Raw genomic sequence first — 21,423 nt, forward strand, 5'->3', positions numbered from 1 at the left:
TGTAAGCTCCGGCAAAGTTTAATTAACTCTTAAGCACCCGGTACAGTACCTTAGTTCAGTGGGGGTCGCGAGATGATTTCTATAAAAAAAAGTGGAAAATATATAGGCCCTATATATTTTTGTTGCAATTAATTTAACCCTTTCGCACGTACAATCACATCGGTGTGATTAGAAAGGTCAGTGCATGACGTGATCAAATGCTAAATTCAAATGTGCTCTCGCGCGTTGGCTGGCGGCGCTCACAGCTGTCATATATAACAACTTTTCAGTGTTTTCAACCACATAATGTTTATTTTAGGTTTCAGACATATAAGTACTAAAAAAACAATACATTTAGAGTTTGTAAAATACACACTGATGTCAAAGGAAGAGGCAATAATAATCCTTTCCATTATACTTAGACACGTTTTATTCATATCAGATACACATTGTGTAAGTAACTTTAAAGTTTACTCTATTCTTCTCCCAGTTCACCAGCCACTTACTTTTATGTATTTCGGGAGAAGCGGATGAATTCACGTGTTGTAAATCCAACAGATCTGATTCTCTGAACTGCGTCTGCGCACAAACTAAGATGGCGGCGCCCATCGCGCATACAGCTCAACTAACGCGATCGTTATAAAGGTGTTTAAACCACAATACACTTCCACTTGCATATATTTGACAATCGGAATATCAGCTATTTCATGCCATATCCAACACATTTTTGAATATTTTGAATAAAAAAGGAAAAATGACAAAAGCAGAACAACATTCATTCAGCTCTGTTGCTGCTGCGGTATGACACGTGACAAGCAATGAAGCGTCACCATGGAAACCATAAAGTGACACATTCTAAATAATGGTCGCCTTGAAATAAAATTGATTTGCTGTAGGCTACATTTCACGCGACGGGAGGGGTTGTTGAGGTGGGGTGGGGGGAGGTGCGGGGTCGCGGGGCAGCAGCGCATTTATCATGGGGGTCACGGGCTAAAAAGTTTGGGAACCCCTGCCTTAGTTCAACAGCGCTAAACGCCCTCTACAGGAGACAATAATAACAGCAACATTTTCTTTACCCACAACAAAGAATGTAACAATGAATTTACCCATCAATAGACGAATGTTGAAGGCACATGCATTTATGAACAATACAACATTTTAAAGGGGTGTCCTTTTTTCCTTCTTTTATTTTAACATATATACATACATTTTTCAACCTACTACATTTCTAATAGCGCTGCCGAGGGAGTGACAGTAAATTTGACGTTTCTCTATTCTGGCTGCCTTAATCCATTTCTCTATTTTTATTTTATATTGAAAAAATTGTGGGAATTCAATAGTGGATTTGTTCTTTCACTATTAGATAAAATGGTAAATTAATTTGCTCTGGCCTCTCATGCCACTAAGTTTACCCTGCTATTATTCCAATCAAGGAAATGTAAAAAGGCTTGTCAGGACAACCCCAAACAAGGTTTGAATAAATAAATAAATAAATAAATAAATAAATGCAATATCTGGCTGTATGTTGTTAAAGTCCGACTCCGGATGTTTCGATCCATAATGCCCCACTAAACCATAAAACCGATAACTTGTCATGAAAATCACAGAAATGATGATGCAACACTATACTACAAGCACAAAGTTAAATGCACACACACACACACACACACACACACACACACACACACACACACACACACACACACACAAGGAAAGCTTCTCCACAGTTCTCTGCACTGTAGCACAAAGAATCTGAAGAGATCTCTCGCATATTGCCAGTGTTTCCTTGCTAGACTGGGTTGGACCAGAATGCACATTGCTGTGGAGAAACAGTTGTCGTACTGCACTTGTTTAAGAACTTATTTTAGCTATTTTAAGGCATGAATCCCAAAAAACAACAACGTTTAAAATAAAATAATACAACAAGGTTTGTTTCTAGTGGAATTTATTGATTGATAGAATAAAATTAAATATCCCCAAAATATCCCCAATATATATATATGACAGTTACACTTTCTGGCTAAAACTATATTATCTGCAAAAAAAAATTATAACCAGATGGCAGAATTATGCATCTAACAGCTAGATCAATATCCAGAAACAACTCATATTTAATTTTGATCATTATTAATTAAATTTTTTTTCTTAACCCTCATAAGACCCTCGTTTACTGTTTACATTACTGGTCTTTGGGGTCTACATGACTTAACAAAATGTAGAGTAATTTAAAAAAAATAAAAATAATAATACAAATATATAATTGTTTTGTTTACTTCTCATCTATACATTAATGCTGTGTTTTAGGAGATTTGAAGTAATTTTGTAGCCTACCTATTTACTGCAAAACTCCTCAGCTGCACCATCAGCATGCATATGAAATATTACATTTTTAATTTAATACTGTGAAGCTGCTTTGATACAATCTGTATTGTGAAAAGCGCTATACAAATATACTTGATTTGATTTGATTTGATATACTTCCAGCAGAGGCCCCATAGAGATCCATTCAATTTTCTTAATGTGACTAACTGCTCTTTTAACAGCTTTTGTTATGAATATTGTTTTTTGTTTTTTTTAGGTCTTTTGAAGTGTCTTCTTATTGCAATAATGCCACATAAGTTGCCACTAAAAGAAAATACTTTAATTACTTATTTCAATAATCCAAATGTATAAAATGATTAACTTTAGAATAAGAAACTAATTTTTAGTAAATAACAAAAAAAAAAACAGCAATATGCAGATAGGAACATGAGTGAAGAGTAAAAAGTGTGTGTGTGTGTGTATTCATTCCACACTGCATTAGTGCTCTAGTAAGGCCGTCATTCAAGTCTGAATCTCTGTGGATTTGAAGAGATTTCAGCCCTGTTGCTCAGAGGTCTTTAAGAAGAGGAAGATCTGTTTTAAGTCTCTTTTGTGTGATCAAACAACCTCTGGTGTTATCTTTGTGCTCTTCCTTGTGTGAATCAAGATGTCTCGTACTTTTTTTGTCTTTTTTTTCTCTCTCACTCTTCTGTGTATGAACCTGGAACTATTCACCTTCACACTCCGGCTCTAAAATGCCGATCTCCTCTCATCTCTCTGCAGATTTCCCCTCTTAATGGTCCTGCTTTAAAACTATTGCCTAGTCATTTCTTTTATTTATTTTTTAATGCTGTAACAAAACTATGTGTTTTTCCATTTGTTCCTTTCTAAATACAACTTTTAAAGCCTGTTTTGTAATTGTATTGTCAGTCATTGTATTTAGTCTTGCCCAGAAGATTACAACTCAAAAATGTGTAATGGTAAAAACTACGACAAATCTTTCATATTTGCATAGTGTCTTATCTGACTGCCATGTGGTGCAGCGGTTTGAACACTGGGAACAGTTTCATAATGTCTCGTCTCCAGGGTTCGAAAATTAACTTTTCACTCACCAGACAATTTGGCTACAAAATGTTTAAGTTACAGGTTTTATCGCATTGTAAAATTGTCAAGAACTAATATAAAACATAATAAACGTCAGTGGGTATTTGGCCTGGTCGTATTTTTAAAACGTATTATTCCAACATGCAGGTTACGTTTTTTTAACACCTAAATAAAACATCCCAAAAAGTTGAGGTTTGGTCTGTTTCATGTTCACGTTAAAACACATTTGTTTTGTGGCTACTTAAACATACGAGAGTAGTTTTTTTTCCCACATTTCTAAAAGAATCCCAAATCTGTGACCCTGGTCTTTATTCGGAATATGTTCTATAAAAAATAAAAAGCATTTGATTTATCATTTGCGATGTCCGTTTGAGCATTTGATTTGAGCACTGAATTATATATATTTTATTATGACAGGTTTATAGCCTACTAGGTTGATAATGAAAATTAACAATCAAATAGTCTACAAATGAATTTTAATTTGATTTTTGATAGTTCATGCTTTCCTGAATGAGGAAATAAAATTGCATTTGATGTATCATTTAAGCAGCCATTGTCACAGATCAGCCAGGCTCTCTCACTTCCACCACACAGCGATCTCTGTCACCAGACTACTAATTACTAACACCTGTCTTCAATTACACCCTTATCAGCACACTACATAAGCACACACCTCAGCCTCAGCCAAATGTCTGGCCTTAAACAACATACACTGAGGTGTGTGCATCTCCGTCCTCTTTCTGCATCGTGAGAAAGAATCAAGACAGTCATTTTTCTGCCCGCTCTTCCCATTTCTCTGCCATATATCTCATCTGCCATTTCCCTGTGCTACAAAATAAAGTGTGTCTGGATCCTTATATCCCTGTGTTCAGTGTATATATCCTGACAGCCATATTGAGAGTTTGATTTATTATTTAATAATTTGAGCGTTTGATTTAACATTTGAGAAGCTTTTGATATTTTTAAGCACTTGAATTTTCATATGAATTTTGTTAGGAAAAAACCTCCATAGCACAGATCCAATCCTTTGACTATATCCTATTTTTTGCCCCACCTTAACTTTAGATTTAGATTTACATTAACTTTAGACAGGACTGGTATTCAATATTAGTGGTCGACCGATATATCGCCCGATATTTGGCATTTTTAAATATCGGCATTGGAAGCAGGACTTTTATTTTGACGGGCGGCGCTGAGAACACCAGCGCCTGAGAAGAGAACAGCAGCGCCTGATCACACAGCGCTCACTCATGTTCTCCGTCTTCATTAGTTTACGATCTCTGTCAGTCATATCTAATAATTTGTTAGACAGAACTGGTAAACAAAGTAATTGGTATGTGAAAAAGTAAAGCGTTGCTTTTATATTATTTGTAACAGAAAAGGCAAACAATCAGTCTAAAATTCTTTATCATTTACTGTCAACATTCAGCAAATGCGCATCTACATCATTTAAACAAATCTCCGAATGCATTTGTGGCCTGCATAAACGTGTTACTTCGAGTGACGGTCGCTCCGTGCGAAGGGAGTGAATGCGAACAGAAGATCAGCTTCACAGGACACGCGATCGGAAAACTTTAAATCCATGATTTTAAAATATATGCTGTGCTATATCCAGTTGCCCACTGTGTAATATTCAACTGTTTTGCAATATGAACTGTGTGCTGTATGTTGGCTAAAATTAGCGTTACTGTGTGGAAATTGCAGTAATTTGCAAGAGACAACTTCTCACGTTGAGCACACGAATGTGTGTGTTATTTATTTCAGAAGGTAAACACAGAGAACCAATGACGCTGACAAGCGCCCCACGTCATCACGCATTCAGAACATTTAAAGGGACCGCGATCCACGAACAGTCATGAAGAAACATGCCAAGAACAAAGTGCTGCATTTATAATCAACAGTGTATTCAACTACACTTAACAACAAAGGTGAATTATGTTTGTCACATTCACTACAACCTTGTCTTATTTGTAAAAATATGATTACCAGTGCGCACAAAATTACCAGATTACCTGAGTGCCGTTACAGTGTTTACTTCCTTTTTATTCACATATTCATCTATTTTTAAACAATTACTTTATTTGTGAATAATACTGTAATAGGATTGCAGATTCAAGAAGTTGCCATCTAAAGTATAAGCATGTTTATTTTAAGGATTTGTTTTCGAATTTATTTTGAATTTATTAAATATTGATTGAAATAAAAGTATATATAAAAATATTGGCTTTATATCGGCCATCGGCCACCTTGCTCTCTAAGATATCGGCATCAGCTATTAAAAAACAGTATCGGTGGAACCACTATTAGATATGTGTTTACATTAATTCTGCCCAAGATGATTTTCGGTGATCGATTTATGCACATGGTAGAGACTGGTTTTGAATGGCCGTGCTATAAAATTATTTATATAATTCATGACGTGTGGTCATGATTATTTACCAGGCCAGCATGGACAAGAAGATATATAGTATATAGTATAGAAAAAGATATATAGTCCCAAAATACTTTTTGTTTATATAGCCTATAGCTCAGATCTAGAATTCTGAAGTGAAATGAAGTAGAGCTGTATTTTTTTAATGAATTAACAAGAGAGAAAGAGAATGAGAGAGAGCAAGAGAGAGAGAGGCCACATCCACACATATCCGATGTTTTTTTTCCCCTCGTTCTAAAAACAATTCCGTAAACATGGCGGCGTCTCAAGAAATATCTGCATATGAAAACGAAACCACTGAAAACGATGTAGTCTGCATGCCAGACCTGTATGTGGCGCTGTAATTCTGCCACAGAGATAGGCCTACACTAAGAACTTTATTGAACAATATGAACAACCATAGGCCTGGTACAAAATAGGGATGAGTCACAATATTCGATTAGTTAGCGGACGCATAAAGCTTGTCACAAAGAACCGGCTAAAGTATTAATTATGAATGTGTCAAATAGCCTATATAGACATTTTAATTGTTTATTAATAAACTAGTGTTTTCTGTGTCAGTCTCTGCTGCAAAGATGTTGACGATGCTGACTCGCCATCTTCGCAGAAGTGAACGTGCCTATAGAGAGAAATGCACATTTCATACGGATTACATTAGAGAGTTGTCTGTTTCTTTTAGTTTTTAATTGTTTTGTTTAAAAATAAATATTTCAAGCTTTCTATAGATATATTTCTGAGTTTCGGTTCATTTATGAGACGAGCTCCAGTTCACGAGCAATGCAAGTGATCTCGCCGGCGCCTCCATGTCCTGATTATATTGTCTGCTACAAAACGATACAAAACGAAATTCACTTTAAAGAAAGGTGAATTTATACAAAACAAAACTTAATGAAGTGGTCAAAATTATGTCTCCCGATATATTGCGCATTTTATGATCCTATCTCATGCTGTTCACTTTTCATATAATCAACATAGATGAAATAAAAAAATAACATTATTTAAACATAAATAAGAAACTAAATATGTTTTCTTTAATGGCTACAACACGTAGGCCTACAGTACACAGAAATTTAATGTCGGAGTGGAATTTGACCGAACGCGTTTTACAGTGAGCATGAGGAGCAGGGCCGTGTTTTTCCAATAATAATCAAATAATTCCCAGCGATCATCGAATATTATTTTTGCTTGAAATGCCCATCCCTACAAAATATCTAGAAATGTCTTAATCGGACAACAGACAAGCATCATAGCATAAGAAATAAAATATAAATAAATAAAGAAGTAGAATAAAGAAATAAAATAAAAACACATTCAAGTAAATAATAACTAAAGAGATAAAGAGGCTCAGTAGCTTCTGCAGCACGAACACAAGTATGTAGTCCGCAGTTGTTGTTGCTGTTACGTGACTTAGCGGTGTCTGACTAGGGTCGACCCGTGGGGTGATGATGACATCATCGTTTCACAACATATGTGACCCGTCACGGAAACCAGTGACAAGTCGGCAGCACAACTTTTGAGCAAAATGAGAAAGAAGCGGGGTTTTTTTTCAAAATTGGTGATTTTCGTTTTTTTGCAGAATCTGTTAGTTGAGATCACGAAGAAGCCTCTCCATGTTTGAGATAGCAGTATTGGTATATTTAAAAGCGTACATTTTGAGGTTGAAATCGGCTTGTTTTTCGGAGATTCTAGCACGCAGTAGGGGCGTGTCATTGTCGGTGCGTATTTCCATACTGAATAAGCCGGCTTTTGTTTCTTTTGTTATTGCCCCCGCCCTCCAAGGGAACAGTGTGGCTACTATACAGTTTTATCGGTAGATGCTAAGAGACATTTATTTATAAATTACCTGTTTGCAAACTTTTTTTTTTTCTTTGATGGCACATTTTCCTGACCTTTTTGCTCCCCCCTGTGCTTTACAGCTTTACAGGGGGAGCTTTACAGGGGGTATGGCTTATCTAAATGATATGTAAATGAGCCCTATTGTCACTCCCAGCAGGAGAGAGAGGTGAGAACTGCACAATCTTTAGAGGCCGTTTTCTTCCCTTTGAGCTTTTTTGAGTGCCTACCTTCAAATGGCCACAACTTCTCCAAATATTATCAGATTTCCATGTGTTACACATCGTTGGAAAGCTTGGAGACTACACTTTCAGAATCTGTGAATAACTCAAAATGCCCCAGAACCGACTTGTGTCCCTACTTTCCGTGATCGGTCACATATACGGATTGGCTGTACACGCGAAAATGCAAGGGTGTCATTTTCAGATTTCTCCACTCTGGGACCTGGTTAAAAAAAATAGCGGTTTCAGTCTCCCAAAATGCCGGATCCGTCTGGACAAAATGCCGACAGGCCTACAATATATATATTTTTTACATATAGCCTACAGCTAAACTCTGTGTGGACAGCAGTGTTGGGCAACTTACTGAAAATTAGTAATTAGTTAGTTACTATTGTTGTGAAATTGCCTTTTTATTTTGCACCAGCAGTTATAGGGTTAATGCGATGAGTTCGGAAAAGGCCGGGTAGAGAGAAAGTTGTTCTTGTGTTCCGATTAAAAGTTCAGGTACGAAGCCTCCCTTGTCTGTCATTCTTCAGACGTTACAATATTTATTTTGTCCGTCAAAAGCAGCGCAGAAAAAAGAGCCTCTGCACTTCACTGGATCACTTCACTGCTGCTCATGCGGCGCTCCTGCTCCCGGTGTGAATTTTTTTTAACACATCATGGACAACCACAGAAACAGAGCTACACTGTCTTGCAGAAACACAGAGAAATCAAAAATCAGCACATGTCTCTCAACAATGGTGGCAATATTTAAAAAAAAATGTTATTCATACCGCAGTGCATGCTGGGAGTTTTATACAATCCTGGAACCCAGCATGCATTGCGACATGAAACATTTGATTGTCACCATTGTTGAGATTCATGTGCTGATTATTGATGTTGATGTCTGTGTCTAAGTCAAGGAGGAGTTTGAAATGTTTTAATGCACTCTATTATTTCAATATCCTTCATAATAAATGTTTACAGAAACATTGCTGGATTTCATGTTGTAAATTTACAGATATTTGTTTAATAAATATTAAGGTGAGACACTACAGGTGAATAGGGTAACATTTTTAACTAGCAGATATCACCATGAAACCAGTTGATTACCTACATTAAGATGAGAAAAAAAATGTATTACAAGTTTTCTGTAATTTAATGTTGAAATATGCAAATTAGGCAATATCTAATTAAATATGCACTAATTTGCATATATTTAAAAAAACGAAATCTGAGTATTGGATAAAGCCAGGTTAGAAAATTTTGTTTTCATTGTGTTCACATATTAGATGGGAAAAAATGACAGAGGGATTTATGGATATCTACTTTTGTTATCCTGTAAATCAGAAAATACTGTCAATAGCCTTAAAAAATGATTTTCGCCATGTTTTTTGGAATAAAATGTTATATAAATCAGGCTAGGAATAATATATTTACAAATCCCTCTGTAAATGTCTTCATAATATAACTAGGTACAAGACTGGAAAGTTTGGTGTATATAGGTGCTACTGAAGTGGAGATTTCGGACTTGGAGAATGAGAGAAAAGTCATTTTGAGAAAACAGGCTTTAAAGATTTATCATCAGCCAATGAGATTGCGCATTCAGCCCTTTTAATTTCATGATTGGTTGCTGATAAAAAGGAAATGACCATATTTGGATCTGACAGGATTGTACAGAAGAGAGAGAGCTTCCTAACGGTGCATGTGATGACAGGGTGCCGGCAGAGATTGCGGAGCAGCACGATGATTTACAACGCCGACTTTTGTTGAATTTATGAGAAATCTACAGACGCAAACAGACAAAGTGTAATAAAATAAAGACCTTAATGTGTATTTCGGACTTTTTTTCACCACAAGACGTTATTGAAGACAAATATCCAAAAATCTCAAAATTGACCAGTAATCAAGGCCGTGTCTCGCCTTAAATACCCATAAATTCAAAGCTTATACACAGAAAGAGAACATTGAATCAGATGTCCAGCAAATACTGATCTACATCATGGTGACTACAAACTTTATTATATTCAATAAAACATCAACAACTAAATATCTGTTAATTCTCAACAAGAACTTTTGTACATGTCTAAAAGAAATAATTGTAAACTGCTTTGTAAACTGTTTTCACACTCTGTGGCTGGAAGTCAGTTGTAGTTCTTGTGTTTCTCTTTTTTCTGTTCTTGTTTCTCTGTCCCTCAGTGATTCTGCTTATCAGGTGTTCATCAGTGTCTGAATTCACTCACTTCTTTTTATTCACTCTGTCAAGTGGACTATATTAGTGAAATAATGTAGGGAAGTGATTGAGGGTATAGGGTGTGATTGGGAAAACAGCCTCTGAGTGTCGTTCCTGTAGGCTATTTTTGTTTTCTACGGTATATTGCTGTTTAAATGGAAAATGGTATGAAATTGTCAGAATTTGGCCTTTTTTTACAGCAAGGGTTAACAGTGTGCGTAACATGAGAATAACTCTCACACATTCTCACACATCAAGCAAGCATGTCTAAGCTTCCGTTGAACATAACTGATGTGTGCGTTGATGAATTTTATATGTGAATAAAAGAGTCAATTAAATCTGTTCATCATATAAAGTGATCATGTCTCTTCAGAAAATTTGGATTAAACTAAATTCAAATAGATCAGTTTTCACAATCTCTTTATGAACTTGTTGAAGCGTTGAAGTGGTAGCACTGTCAATGGAGGGACAGAAATATCTCAGATTTTATTAAAAATGTCTTCAATTCTGTTCTAAAAATGAATGAAAGTCTTACAGGTTTGGAACGATATGAGGGTGAGTAAATAATGACAGAATTTTAATTTTTTGGTAAACTAACCCTTTAAAAAAACAAAACCAATCACACCAGACAGGATTATTGTTATATTACTTAACATACTTGAGTTTGTCCAGATGGTTGAGAGTATCAGAGAGCAGCTTCAGTCCTGATTCTCCTGGGTGATTGTAGCTCAGATCCAGCTCTCTCAGGTGTGAAGGGTTTGAACTCAGAGCTGATGCCAGAACAGCACAACCTTCCTCTGTCACCAAACACTGAGATAATCTACAACAACAGTAAGTGTCCATGTTAGTGTGCTTCATCTACTGATGGCCTCTGATTGATTTTAATGAAATCACAGAGTTGTAAAATGTGCAAAACTCAGCCACAAATTATCTTAAGGATCTAATTGTAAGTTATAATTTCAAAATAGAAAACTCTATTTTTACCCATAAAATCTAAAAGAATTAACCCTCTAGGGTCGACAGACATACCGGCGCCTTTTGGTGGATTTTTTCACATAGCAGCAAATGACTTAAAAGACAAATTTATGTAATTTATGGTAATACGGTTATACAGCAATACATCATTCAAAACTGTAAAAAGTTTACTTTCATTTGTGTCCAATGTTGTGTTGAAAGAAAGAAAAAGTCAGACTTTGTGAACATTATATGTTTTGTTGTATGTAACAGGTGGTTTACTTATGCTATCCTGGGTTTATTTTAACTGGCCTACTCCTGTCTGGCACCCGATCGATTTGATTTAAAACAAGTTATTTAATTATTGATTTAAATAGTTTTTTGGGGGGACCGTCTCAGGCCACAGACAAGGGACACCCTGTACAGATGGTCAGTCCACCACAGGGCTCACACACAGACACATATATTCACACCTATGGAAAATTTACTGTCTCCAGTTTACTTATTGGATTGTGGGGAAAACCGGAGTGCAAGGAGGAAACCCACACCAACACAGAGATAAAATGCAAACTCCACACAGAAAGGCATTTAATTACATATGCATTATGGCATTTGGAGTATAGACTGATGTGAAAGAAAGCTTTTCAGAATAAGTTTGCCACGATATGTCCTTGTGTGGTTATTTTTCACAGACCCTCAAGTACCTCAGTATGTTGAGTTGACAGTTTAGACTATTCAGTCCAGCACAGAGCAGATTCACTCCTGAATCCTGCAGGTCATTGTTACTCAGGTCAAGCTCTCTCAGGGTGGAGTTTGATGACTGTAGAACTGAAGACACAATTTCACAGCACTGATTGGTGAGCTTGCAGTGTGCCAACCTAAATAGGGGGGAGAAATAAGAAACAAATCATTACAAAAACAATATTATGTTAAAAATAATAAGAAAAGAAAGGGTCTTTGAGAAAGGGTCTGCAAAGAACATGAATGTAAAGGCCCAGATATACTTCAAGGGAAATCATTCTCCCAAAAAAAATCTATTTAAATCAATAACAATTTCAGAGATCACTACTTTTTTTTTTTTGGTTCTCTTTCACACATACAAAAAAATACATAAGCAGTGAACCTGTGCAAATATGTCAGTTGGTAGTAACAGGGTTTCAGCAACATTAGATTCACATGTCTAAAGTAACTCGGAAATTTGGGATGTGGTGAGAAATAATCCTGAAAGAATCTACCTCAGAAAAAGAACGAAACTGTGGTTTCGGTTTCATTTTGAGGGACTTCAAAACATCCGAGGTTATAATTTATGATGAGAAAGTTATTTATTTTTACATTAGAAAACATGCTTTTTTTTTTTTTCATAAACATGCACTATAAAAAAGTGAACGTGCAGTTGTTGCTTTAAGGAGGTATTTCTAACTGATTCAACCTATAATTTCTAATTTTGTTGTTGTAACCTAATTCAATCAGGTTTATTTAACACAAAACAAGGCAATTCTGTTTTAACTTAACTGAGTTACATTGACCCAATATACAATTTCCAATAAAGCTCAGGATGGACACATTCGACACATGCACACTATGACTGCACCAGACCTATAGAGGGCAGTATAGTCATGACTCGAGTCCACTACAGGAAATCTGCTCTGAATAACAAAGAAGGAGAAAAGGTTTGTGTTTGCATGCCCCTTGTAATTGGCAGATTTTCCTTCGATGGGAAATTGTGATTTGGGGTTATTATACTCATTATGTTGCATCAAAGTGAAAATCACAATTGACATCATTCAACAAACCTACTCTCAAAAAAATCTGTTTTGCCTCTTGTTCAGTTTAATTAATTAAAATGAACTAAAGTAACACAATTTAACTTAAAGCATCGTAAGCCTAAATAGATTGTAGAGCCATTGCTGCCAATTTGGAAAAATATTCACGCCCCTCATTTATTTTATTTTTTTATTTTTTTCATGTTGCAATCTTATGCTACCTGTAGTGTTTTGTTATTTTTTCGACATCAATCTACACTATATAATGACAAAGCCAAAATAAATAAATAAATAAATAAATAAATAAAATAAAATAAACAGATTTGTGATACTGAAATATTTACTTTGCTTAAGTACACAAAGCCTTAACTCAGTACTTATTTAAAGCACCTAATGTGGTGCAGATTAAAGATTAAAGTCTTTTGGGGTATGATGCCATAAGATTTGCACATCTGGATTTGTGGATTTTCTCCCATTCTTCTTTGCAGGGACCTCTCATGCTCTGTGAGGTTGGATGGGGGGACCGTTTAAGGCCACAGACAAGGGACACCCTGGACAGATGGTCAGTCCACCACAGGGCTCACACACAGACACATATATTCACACCTATGGACAATTTACTGTCTCCAATTCACTTATTGGATTGTGGGGACACCCCAGAGTGCAAGGAGGAAACCCACACCAACACAGAGAGAAAATAAATGCAAACTCCACACAGAAAGGCATTCAATCACATATGCATAATGGCATTTGGAATATAGATTGGTGTGAAAAAAATAAAGCATTTCAGAATAAGTTTGCCACGATATGTCCTTGTGTGGTTATTTTTCACAGACCCTCAAGTACCTCAGTAGTGAAGACTCAAATTTCATCATTTAATGTTGTTTTTAGTATTATTATTACTTTTTATATACATTCATAATCATTTGTACTCAATGTATTTTGTGAATATGTGGGAGAGACTTTGGGAAACTTTGGACTTGAGTGTGTGCTGCTGGACTGAAATGTATATGCAGTTTTTTATCAAGCATAACATAAGGGGTACATTCCAACATTAATGGAAACCATATGTTCCTCTGCTGAATGTATGTGTTCCTATGGTGATGTAGTTTTTTCCTTGGTCAGTGGTATAAAAACCAAGCCCTGTTTGTCCGAAAATCAGGAAGAGATGGAAATGTAGGAAAGATGACTGAGAAGCTGAATTAGACTTTCGCTTGGTCCATTGTCTCTTCCTCCTATGTTTTATATAATAAATAAATAAGAGATCTCTTGGCAAAATCACTGGTGTCTGTTTCCATGAAATTAAACAACAGGGGAAAGCCAGATTTTTTAAATCAACAGTTGGCGTCACGAAGAGCAGGATTGCATAAGGCATTGGTCTAATCATTACGGTAAGACTTTTTTCTTTATATATTAAAGTTTTGAGTCTGCCTGATGATTGGAGACAATGACTGTAACTGCTAAAAAGAACTGTGCTGTTTAAGGAACCTGTGATTTTGCCAATGAATATAAAACATAGTATAATAATAAATAAAAATAATTCAATTTAATTTGGCTTATTTAAGTTCTCTGAAAAGTAAACCTCTAAAAGTATTTGATATGCTGGGATAGAGATAGATCTTTTTTAGGAAGAAGACTATCTAGTCAAAAATTTGGGAAATTAGCTGTAAGACGGTTAAGCTAGGAAATTTGATAGGATACTTGTTAGACATGAGCGGTTAAGTGTGGCGAGTTCCCAGAGAAAGGGGTAAAGATAGTCTCTAAAACATTAACACGCTGGAGTAATACAAGTATGAAAAGGCAGCGATACTGATGACAGGAGTGGTTAATAGTGGCGAGTTCCAGAGGGGTAAAAATAGTCTCTAAAGCATTAACACACTAGAGTCATACAAGTATGAAGGTGCCGATGTAACTAGATAAGATCGCAGGCATTTCTGATTTTGACCGTAAAGCTGTTCAAATTTTTGAGAATACTATTCTGAGTAAGCTTAAAGGGAAAAGAAAATTCAAAGAAATTAATTTGAGATAAAACTAAAAAAAAGAAAAGAAAAAAGAAACTGATCTGAGTTAAACTGACAAAAAGGAAAAAGAAAACAAGAAATTAATCTGAGATAAAATCCACAAATATTTAAAAAAAGAAAGAAAAAATTGTTTCGAGTTAACTGGAAACTAAACAAAATACTGAAAAACATTGGAGTTAACTTTTCTCTAAAAATTTCTTTTGTTCTGTGAAGTGAAGAGAGGGAAAGAGAGTGAGACAGCCCCTCCCTTCAGAATTTGCTCCATACCTTCACACACACATATACTGTAGTTGGAGAAGGGAGGGAGAGAGAGAGAAGAAGGGCAGCCTCACACACACACACACACACATACATACATGCACATATGCATACACACACATACATAGGCTTGCAGTTCTGAGCACACATACATACAGAGAGAGAGAGAAGCAGAGTACCATAGCCCCACCCTTACAGAAACACACACACACATCCCTGCTGTTCTGAGCAGCACAAAGTAACTTTGCAAGATGGCAGAAAGTGACTGTAACAGCAGATCAATTTCGGCTTGGTACCTTGAAAGAAAAAGCAAGAAACAAGCTAAGCTTTTGAAAAAAGGACTTGACATAAATGCAAATATGGATGCACAGTTACACTGGTTCGAGTCTCAAAAAGACAAGATAAAATCACAAGCATTTCCAATACTGGCAGCTCATTGGATTGTAAAGCAAGGTGGAATTTGTTGTGATATAAATGGCGGTCCAGTTCCACTTGCTGAAGCAATGAAGCCTCAAATTGAAGCATTTAATAAGTTGAACAAAATCATGTCAATTAAATGTTCAGATGGAGAAAATACAACCAATGATGATTCGTTTGATCCAGATTGGACAAATATAATAACTGAAGCGGAAAGAAAATATTCACAAGCATCAGTGAATTCTGCAACCACAGTAACGCCTCCTCCTTACAAACCAATCTATCCAGCTTTGCCTGAACAATATACAAGTTCATCTAAACCTTTGACACAGCCTCAAGCTTCGAGATCAAATGGAGGTCCAGTTGACAAGATGTACATTGCATCTGCACAAGCAGCTCCAATAATAACAAGATCTAAATCAGCCCAGCCGAACAGAGACATGTTACGATGTACACCAGCTCGTAATTATGGATCTGACTGGGGTGATGAGACAAGAGATGACGACATGATCACAGTTGACAAGATCGGTCCTGAATTTTCTTCACCAGTTGTTAAAAGGGAAGACTTACAATCTGAAATGATGACAGAAGAGAGACCATTCACACCAGGAGAACGTCAAGCCATTCTCACAGCCTTGCCTCCTCTGAAGAGACAAGATCCAAACACAGAGTTTTGGCGAGAATTAGACTCTCTGGTTGAAGCACATCAAATGACATTAAAAGACATACACACCATTGTGAAAGCTAAAATCCCAAGAGACAAATGGGAACGCTTGCCAGCTTCGATAACCACAGCCCAATGGATAAATTTGTGGGTTGATGACCAAGGACGACATCTGGGTCTTTGGAAAACATTAGATGTGTTTCGAAAAGAAATCCAAGAAATCTTGGGAAGTGGAAAAATTCCATTCACATCAGTGACATTGATTAAGCAAAAGGATGATGAATCTCCAGATGAATATGCTCTGCGTAAGTGGAATGCTTACGAGAGATGGGCTTTCTGTGCAAAAAAAACAACCTGACAGAGATGATGTACAGTTCACTGACACACTTGTGGATGGACTTAGTACAAAATATCAACAAGCCTTATCACTTGGAGTCAATCCAGGTGAGACATATGACCAAATTTTACAATGGGCTGGGCGATTAGAGATGGCTACGAGATCAAACAATGAAGAAGGAAACAAGCCAAATCGAAGAGGAGTGGCGACAGTTCAATACAACATAAACACAGAGAAGTGGTTGAATATTTGCAGCAACTGTGGAAAGCGTGGTCACTCAATAAAAGATTGTTGGGCTAAAGGAGGTGGAGCAGAAGGTCAAGGTCCATCATTTAAACAAGTCAGTTTGCAAAACCATGATGAAACCTCTCAAGGGAAGATGTGGACAGAAGAACAAGTTCGTCAGCTCATTGAGGGAATTATGTGTAACTGATGACTGGAGGAGCAATGATTCTACCTCTTGATACACCGCTACCTGCGGGAATGGGAGGAGATTCTACTTTGTTCCAAGAGAAGTTACGACACTATTTCACAATGCTGGACAAAGCTACCAAAGACAATAATAAGAAAGTGCGAGAAGCTCAACAGTAATGGGATGAAAAACATACCACTACTGACATTCCACACATTCCTGAGTTAGGCAGTTTTGTTATGGTCAAACATATTGTTAGAAAGGGTTAGCATCTAGATAGTAGGGATCATATGAGATATTCTTAACAATCGATACAAGTGTTTGCCTTAAAAGGAGATGGTATCATTAGTCACAAGTTAAACCTTGCTTAGTGAATGAACAAAATTATGAAGATTAACGACCTGATATTGAGCACTGTTCATGTATTAGTTTTAAAGATTGGGAATAAAGAAGTGATGTTTAATTATTTCTTTGCTTCCATTTCAGGAATCAAGTTCATTGACATTGATTAGAGATGGTTGCAAGTTATTCTCAATACGAGACATATTGATAGAACCAAGAATGGGAAATTCTGTGTGAAATAGGAGATTTTACACATTCTACACTACATACAAAACACAACCTCACAAACAATGAACACCCGCTGACTGATTTTCAACCCAAGGGTTAGATCCTTTAACATCAACGTTTATTTTAGTTTGTTGTTTTGGCCAGGAACTTGAGGAGTTAAGTAATTAACGAGTCAAGGCACTGGCAGAAGACTTATTAGTTTTTCTTTTCTTAGATGATTGGGGTTCATTTTTAAATACATACACATAGATGTTAAATGACATAGTTTGCGGGGCCATAACATGGGTTGGGGTTCTTTGTTGTTTTGTTCTTTGTTTTGTTTTTTTGTTTTTTTCCTTTTCTTTTCTGTTTCTATTCTTCTGTCTCTATGTTTTGTCTTGGTCTTTTTGTACTTCCTTCACTATCGCTTCATTAGGTGGCCACTGGTGAAGTGTTGGTGTGGATCTTACTGACGTAGTTCCAGAGGAGGGACTGAAGACTCAAATTTCATCATTTAATGTTGTTTTTAGTATTATTATTACTTTTTATATACATTCATAATCATTTGTACTCAATGTATTTTGTGAATATGTGGGAGAGACTTTGGGAAACTTTGGACTTGAGTGTGTGCTGCTGGACTGAAATGTATATGCAGTTTTTTATCAAGCATAACATAAGGGGTACATTCCAACATTAATGGAAACCATATGTTCCTCTGCTGAATGTATGTGTTCCTATGGTGATGTAGTTTTTTCCTTGGTCAGTGGTATAAAAACCAAGCCCTGTTTGTCCGAAAATCAGGAAGAGATGGAAATGTAGGAAAGATGACTGAGAAGCTGAATTAGACTTTCGCTTGGTCCATTGTCTCTTCCTCCTATGTTTTATATAATAAATAAATAAGAGATCTCTTGGCAAAATCACTGGTGTCTGTTTCCATGAAATTAAACAACAGGGGAAAGCCAGATTTTTTAAATCAACAGTAGGTTGAGTTATGCTGTCACCAAACACTGAGATAATCTACAACAACAGTAAGTGTCCATGTTAGTGTGCTTCATCTACTGGTGACCTCTGATTGATTTGAATGAAATCACAGTGTTGTAAAATGTGCAAATTATCAGCAACAAATTATCTTAAGGATCTAATTGTAAGTTATAATTTCAAAATAAAAAAAAAACTATTTTTACCCATGAAATTAGGGCTGGACGATATGGACAAAATTTATATCACAATATATTTCTTAATTTCGGTCGATACGATATAATTCCGATATCGATATGAACAATATAAAAGCCTCAGAAAAAACTGCCAAGAACGCCCACAATGAATGTCTGTACCTACAAACTTCTGATAAATTAATTTGCCAAGTCTCTGAAACCTCCTATAAAACTATATACAGTAATATTTTAGAAATAAAAATGGTACAAAAAATTATTGTTAATATTTTATTTGTATTTAGCCTTCATACAAACAAGAAATGTGAAATCATCGTCAAATAAACATAATACTCTCAACTTATTAATATTAATATCTTTAACTTTAAACTATAGGCTAACATAGACTGATAATATTATTCTTATAGATTGAAACAAAAGTGCTTCAGCCAGGATAAAGAATATGAAAAGACAGTTGAACTGTCTTGTCTATGAACTGTTGTGCCACGCGGCTTATATTTATCATGCAGTAAAAAATAAAAATGCCTTTCCCTGCCATATCTTGTCTGTGGATGAGAATCTGAAACAAGGACTGGTGGGACGTTGTCCTGCTCCACTTTACAGATGCTGAGTGAAAGGAGGATTATAGAATGACAGGACACTTATTTATATGACACTTTATTCAACAGGAATAACAGCTCGTTCGCACGTCATACGTCATAACGCTATTTCAACGTCATTGCACATGCGCAGTCCTTTCAGTTTCGGTTTTCAATCCGATCAAATGTTTTACATGTCCGCTCGATTGGATTAGAAAAGCAATAAACCACCACTCTCAATTCGATCAAAATTTCATTCGGTTCGAGCTCAATCGAATTGATTAAGGTGTTTAAATGAAGGCTTTTCAGTACGATCGAGCCATCAATCCAATTACTAATGGATTATCTGGTTGCATGTAAACATAGCCTATGCCTGTAATGTATATTGGAATATCAGAAATGTGTTTAAAAATCATATCACCGTTATTGAAAAAACATTATATCGTGATATATATTGATATTGAATTATTGTCCAGCCCTACATGAAATCTAAAAGAATTAACCGTCTGGGGTCGACAGACATACCGGCGCCTTTTGAGGGATTTTTTCACATAGCAGCAAACGACTTAAAATACTAATTTATGTAATTTATGGTAATACGGTTATACAGCAATACATCACTCGAAACTGTAAAAAGTTTACTTTCATTTGTGTCCACTTGCAATCAAAGCAAAACAAACAGGATGTTTTCTGCCGTCTCTGTGAACTTTTTTCTGCAGTGCGTCACAAAAAAGAAACAAAACTCAGCGAAAATGTGTCACATAGACATGAGCAATATATCTATAGATATAGGTAAGTGTCTACTTTTAAATTATCCTATTCAAAATGAAAACATATATTCTCTGTTTAAATAATCTGTATAAGAGAGACAGATGTAACTGTCTCTCGTGTCAGTTTCCTGCAAATGTGAACATGCCTACAGACAGTGTGTGCTATTCATATGGTAATGATCTGAGGCAATTCATGCAAACAGAATCAACACCCACATCAACTCAAACGCATCACGTTTCATCAGAATGATCAAATTAATTTACTTTAATTTTGGGATGCAGTGAGAAATAATCCTTGAATAAGAATAATTTCATAATAAGTTTGCCACGATAAGTCCTTGTGTGGTTATTTTTCACAGACCCTCAAGTACCTCAGTATGTTGAGTTGACAGTTTGGACTCCTCAGTCCAGCACAGAGCAGCTTCACTCCTGAATCCTGCAGGTCATTGTTACTCAGGTCCAGCTCTCTCAGGGGGGAGTTTGATGATTGAAGAGCTGAAGAAACAATTTCACAGTCCTGATCTGTGAGATTACAGTCTGCCAAACTGAAAAAAGGAGAACTGATTAAAAGGCATGCTGGAGTCAAGACCAACTTCAACATATAACATCATGCTGGTTGTCTGTTCAGCAGGAAGATCCAGCAATTAAAATAAATGTGATTTAAAATCAACAATCATGTTTATTCTGGTTTATATAAACCACCTTAATTGAGGTAAAAGGAAACTGTTAATTTTAGGGGTGGAACGGATCGCAGTTGATCCATGATCCGTACGGACCAGGCCCCACGGTTCAGCACGCATGTGATTCGCGGATTAACTGCTAAATTTTACCATCATAGAGTAAAAGTTTATAATTTGAACGTGTTTTACACATTCAACCAATTTTAAATGTGGAAGAAGAGGTGAAAATCGGGACAAGCACCCGAAGTGTGCGCATGCAGAGAGAGAGAGAGGAGCGTTCGATAGCGCTCGAACACCAAATTGATTCCTCTTACACGTTTCCTTGCCCTTGAACGGACACAAAATTATGTCAAAATACTCGTCTAAATACCCGTCTCGGCAAGTATTCTGTCGGTTATGTCACAAGTGAACAGTCTAGAAAGAAACCAGCTGTTTTTCAGTTTTTTCAGTCCGTGCATTTGGTCTTAAAGGAATAGCACACACCTAATATTCCTACAGTTGTCTGTGTCATTGATGTTAATAAAACAACAAAATACAGCTGAAAACAAAGATGAAACCATATTTAATTTCTACAGTGTTATTTTATAATTAGGCTTCATTATTAATTTCTGTATCTGAATACTACTGTTAGACTTTGTAACTTATTTAGTATTCATCTCTCCTTGTAATTTGTGCATTTGTTCTTATTTGATTACCAACTGTTCACTTTATCAGTTAGGCTAGTAGTTTTTGATGTGGTATCGAATAACTTCAAGTGAGCTTTA

At 36.1% G+C, this 21,423-nt stretch overlaps 1 protein-coding gene across 3 annotated transcripts in view; it reads right to left on the reverse strand.

Annotated features, from left to right (window-relative positions):
* Positions 1-21,423, reverse strand: part of LOC311083639 (uncharacterized protein) — a 38,948-nt gene that overhangs the window by 5,793 nt on the left and 11,732 nt on the right. For all 3 annotated transcript variants that reach the window (XM_084115330.1, XM_084115331.1, XM_084115332.1), the window contains 3 exons: positions 20,351-20,524; positions 11,743-11,916; positions 10,743-10,904 (listed from right to left, as the gene is read on the reverse strand). In XM_084115330.1, the coding sequence (XP_083971456.1) occupies positions 10,743-10,904; positions 11,743-11,916; positions 20,351-20,524 (510 nt within the window). The remainder of the gene's footprint in view (positions 1-10,742; positions 10,905-11,742; positions 11,917-20,350; positions 20,525-21,423) is intronic.

This window comes from Abramis brama, assembly GCF_963993115.1.
Source record: "Abramis brama genome assembly, chromosome: 1".
Classification (NCBI taxonomy): Eukaryota; Metazoa; Chordata; class Actinopteri; order Cypriniformes; family Leuciscidae; genus Abramis; species Abramis brama.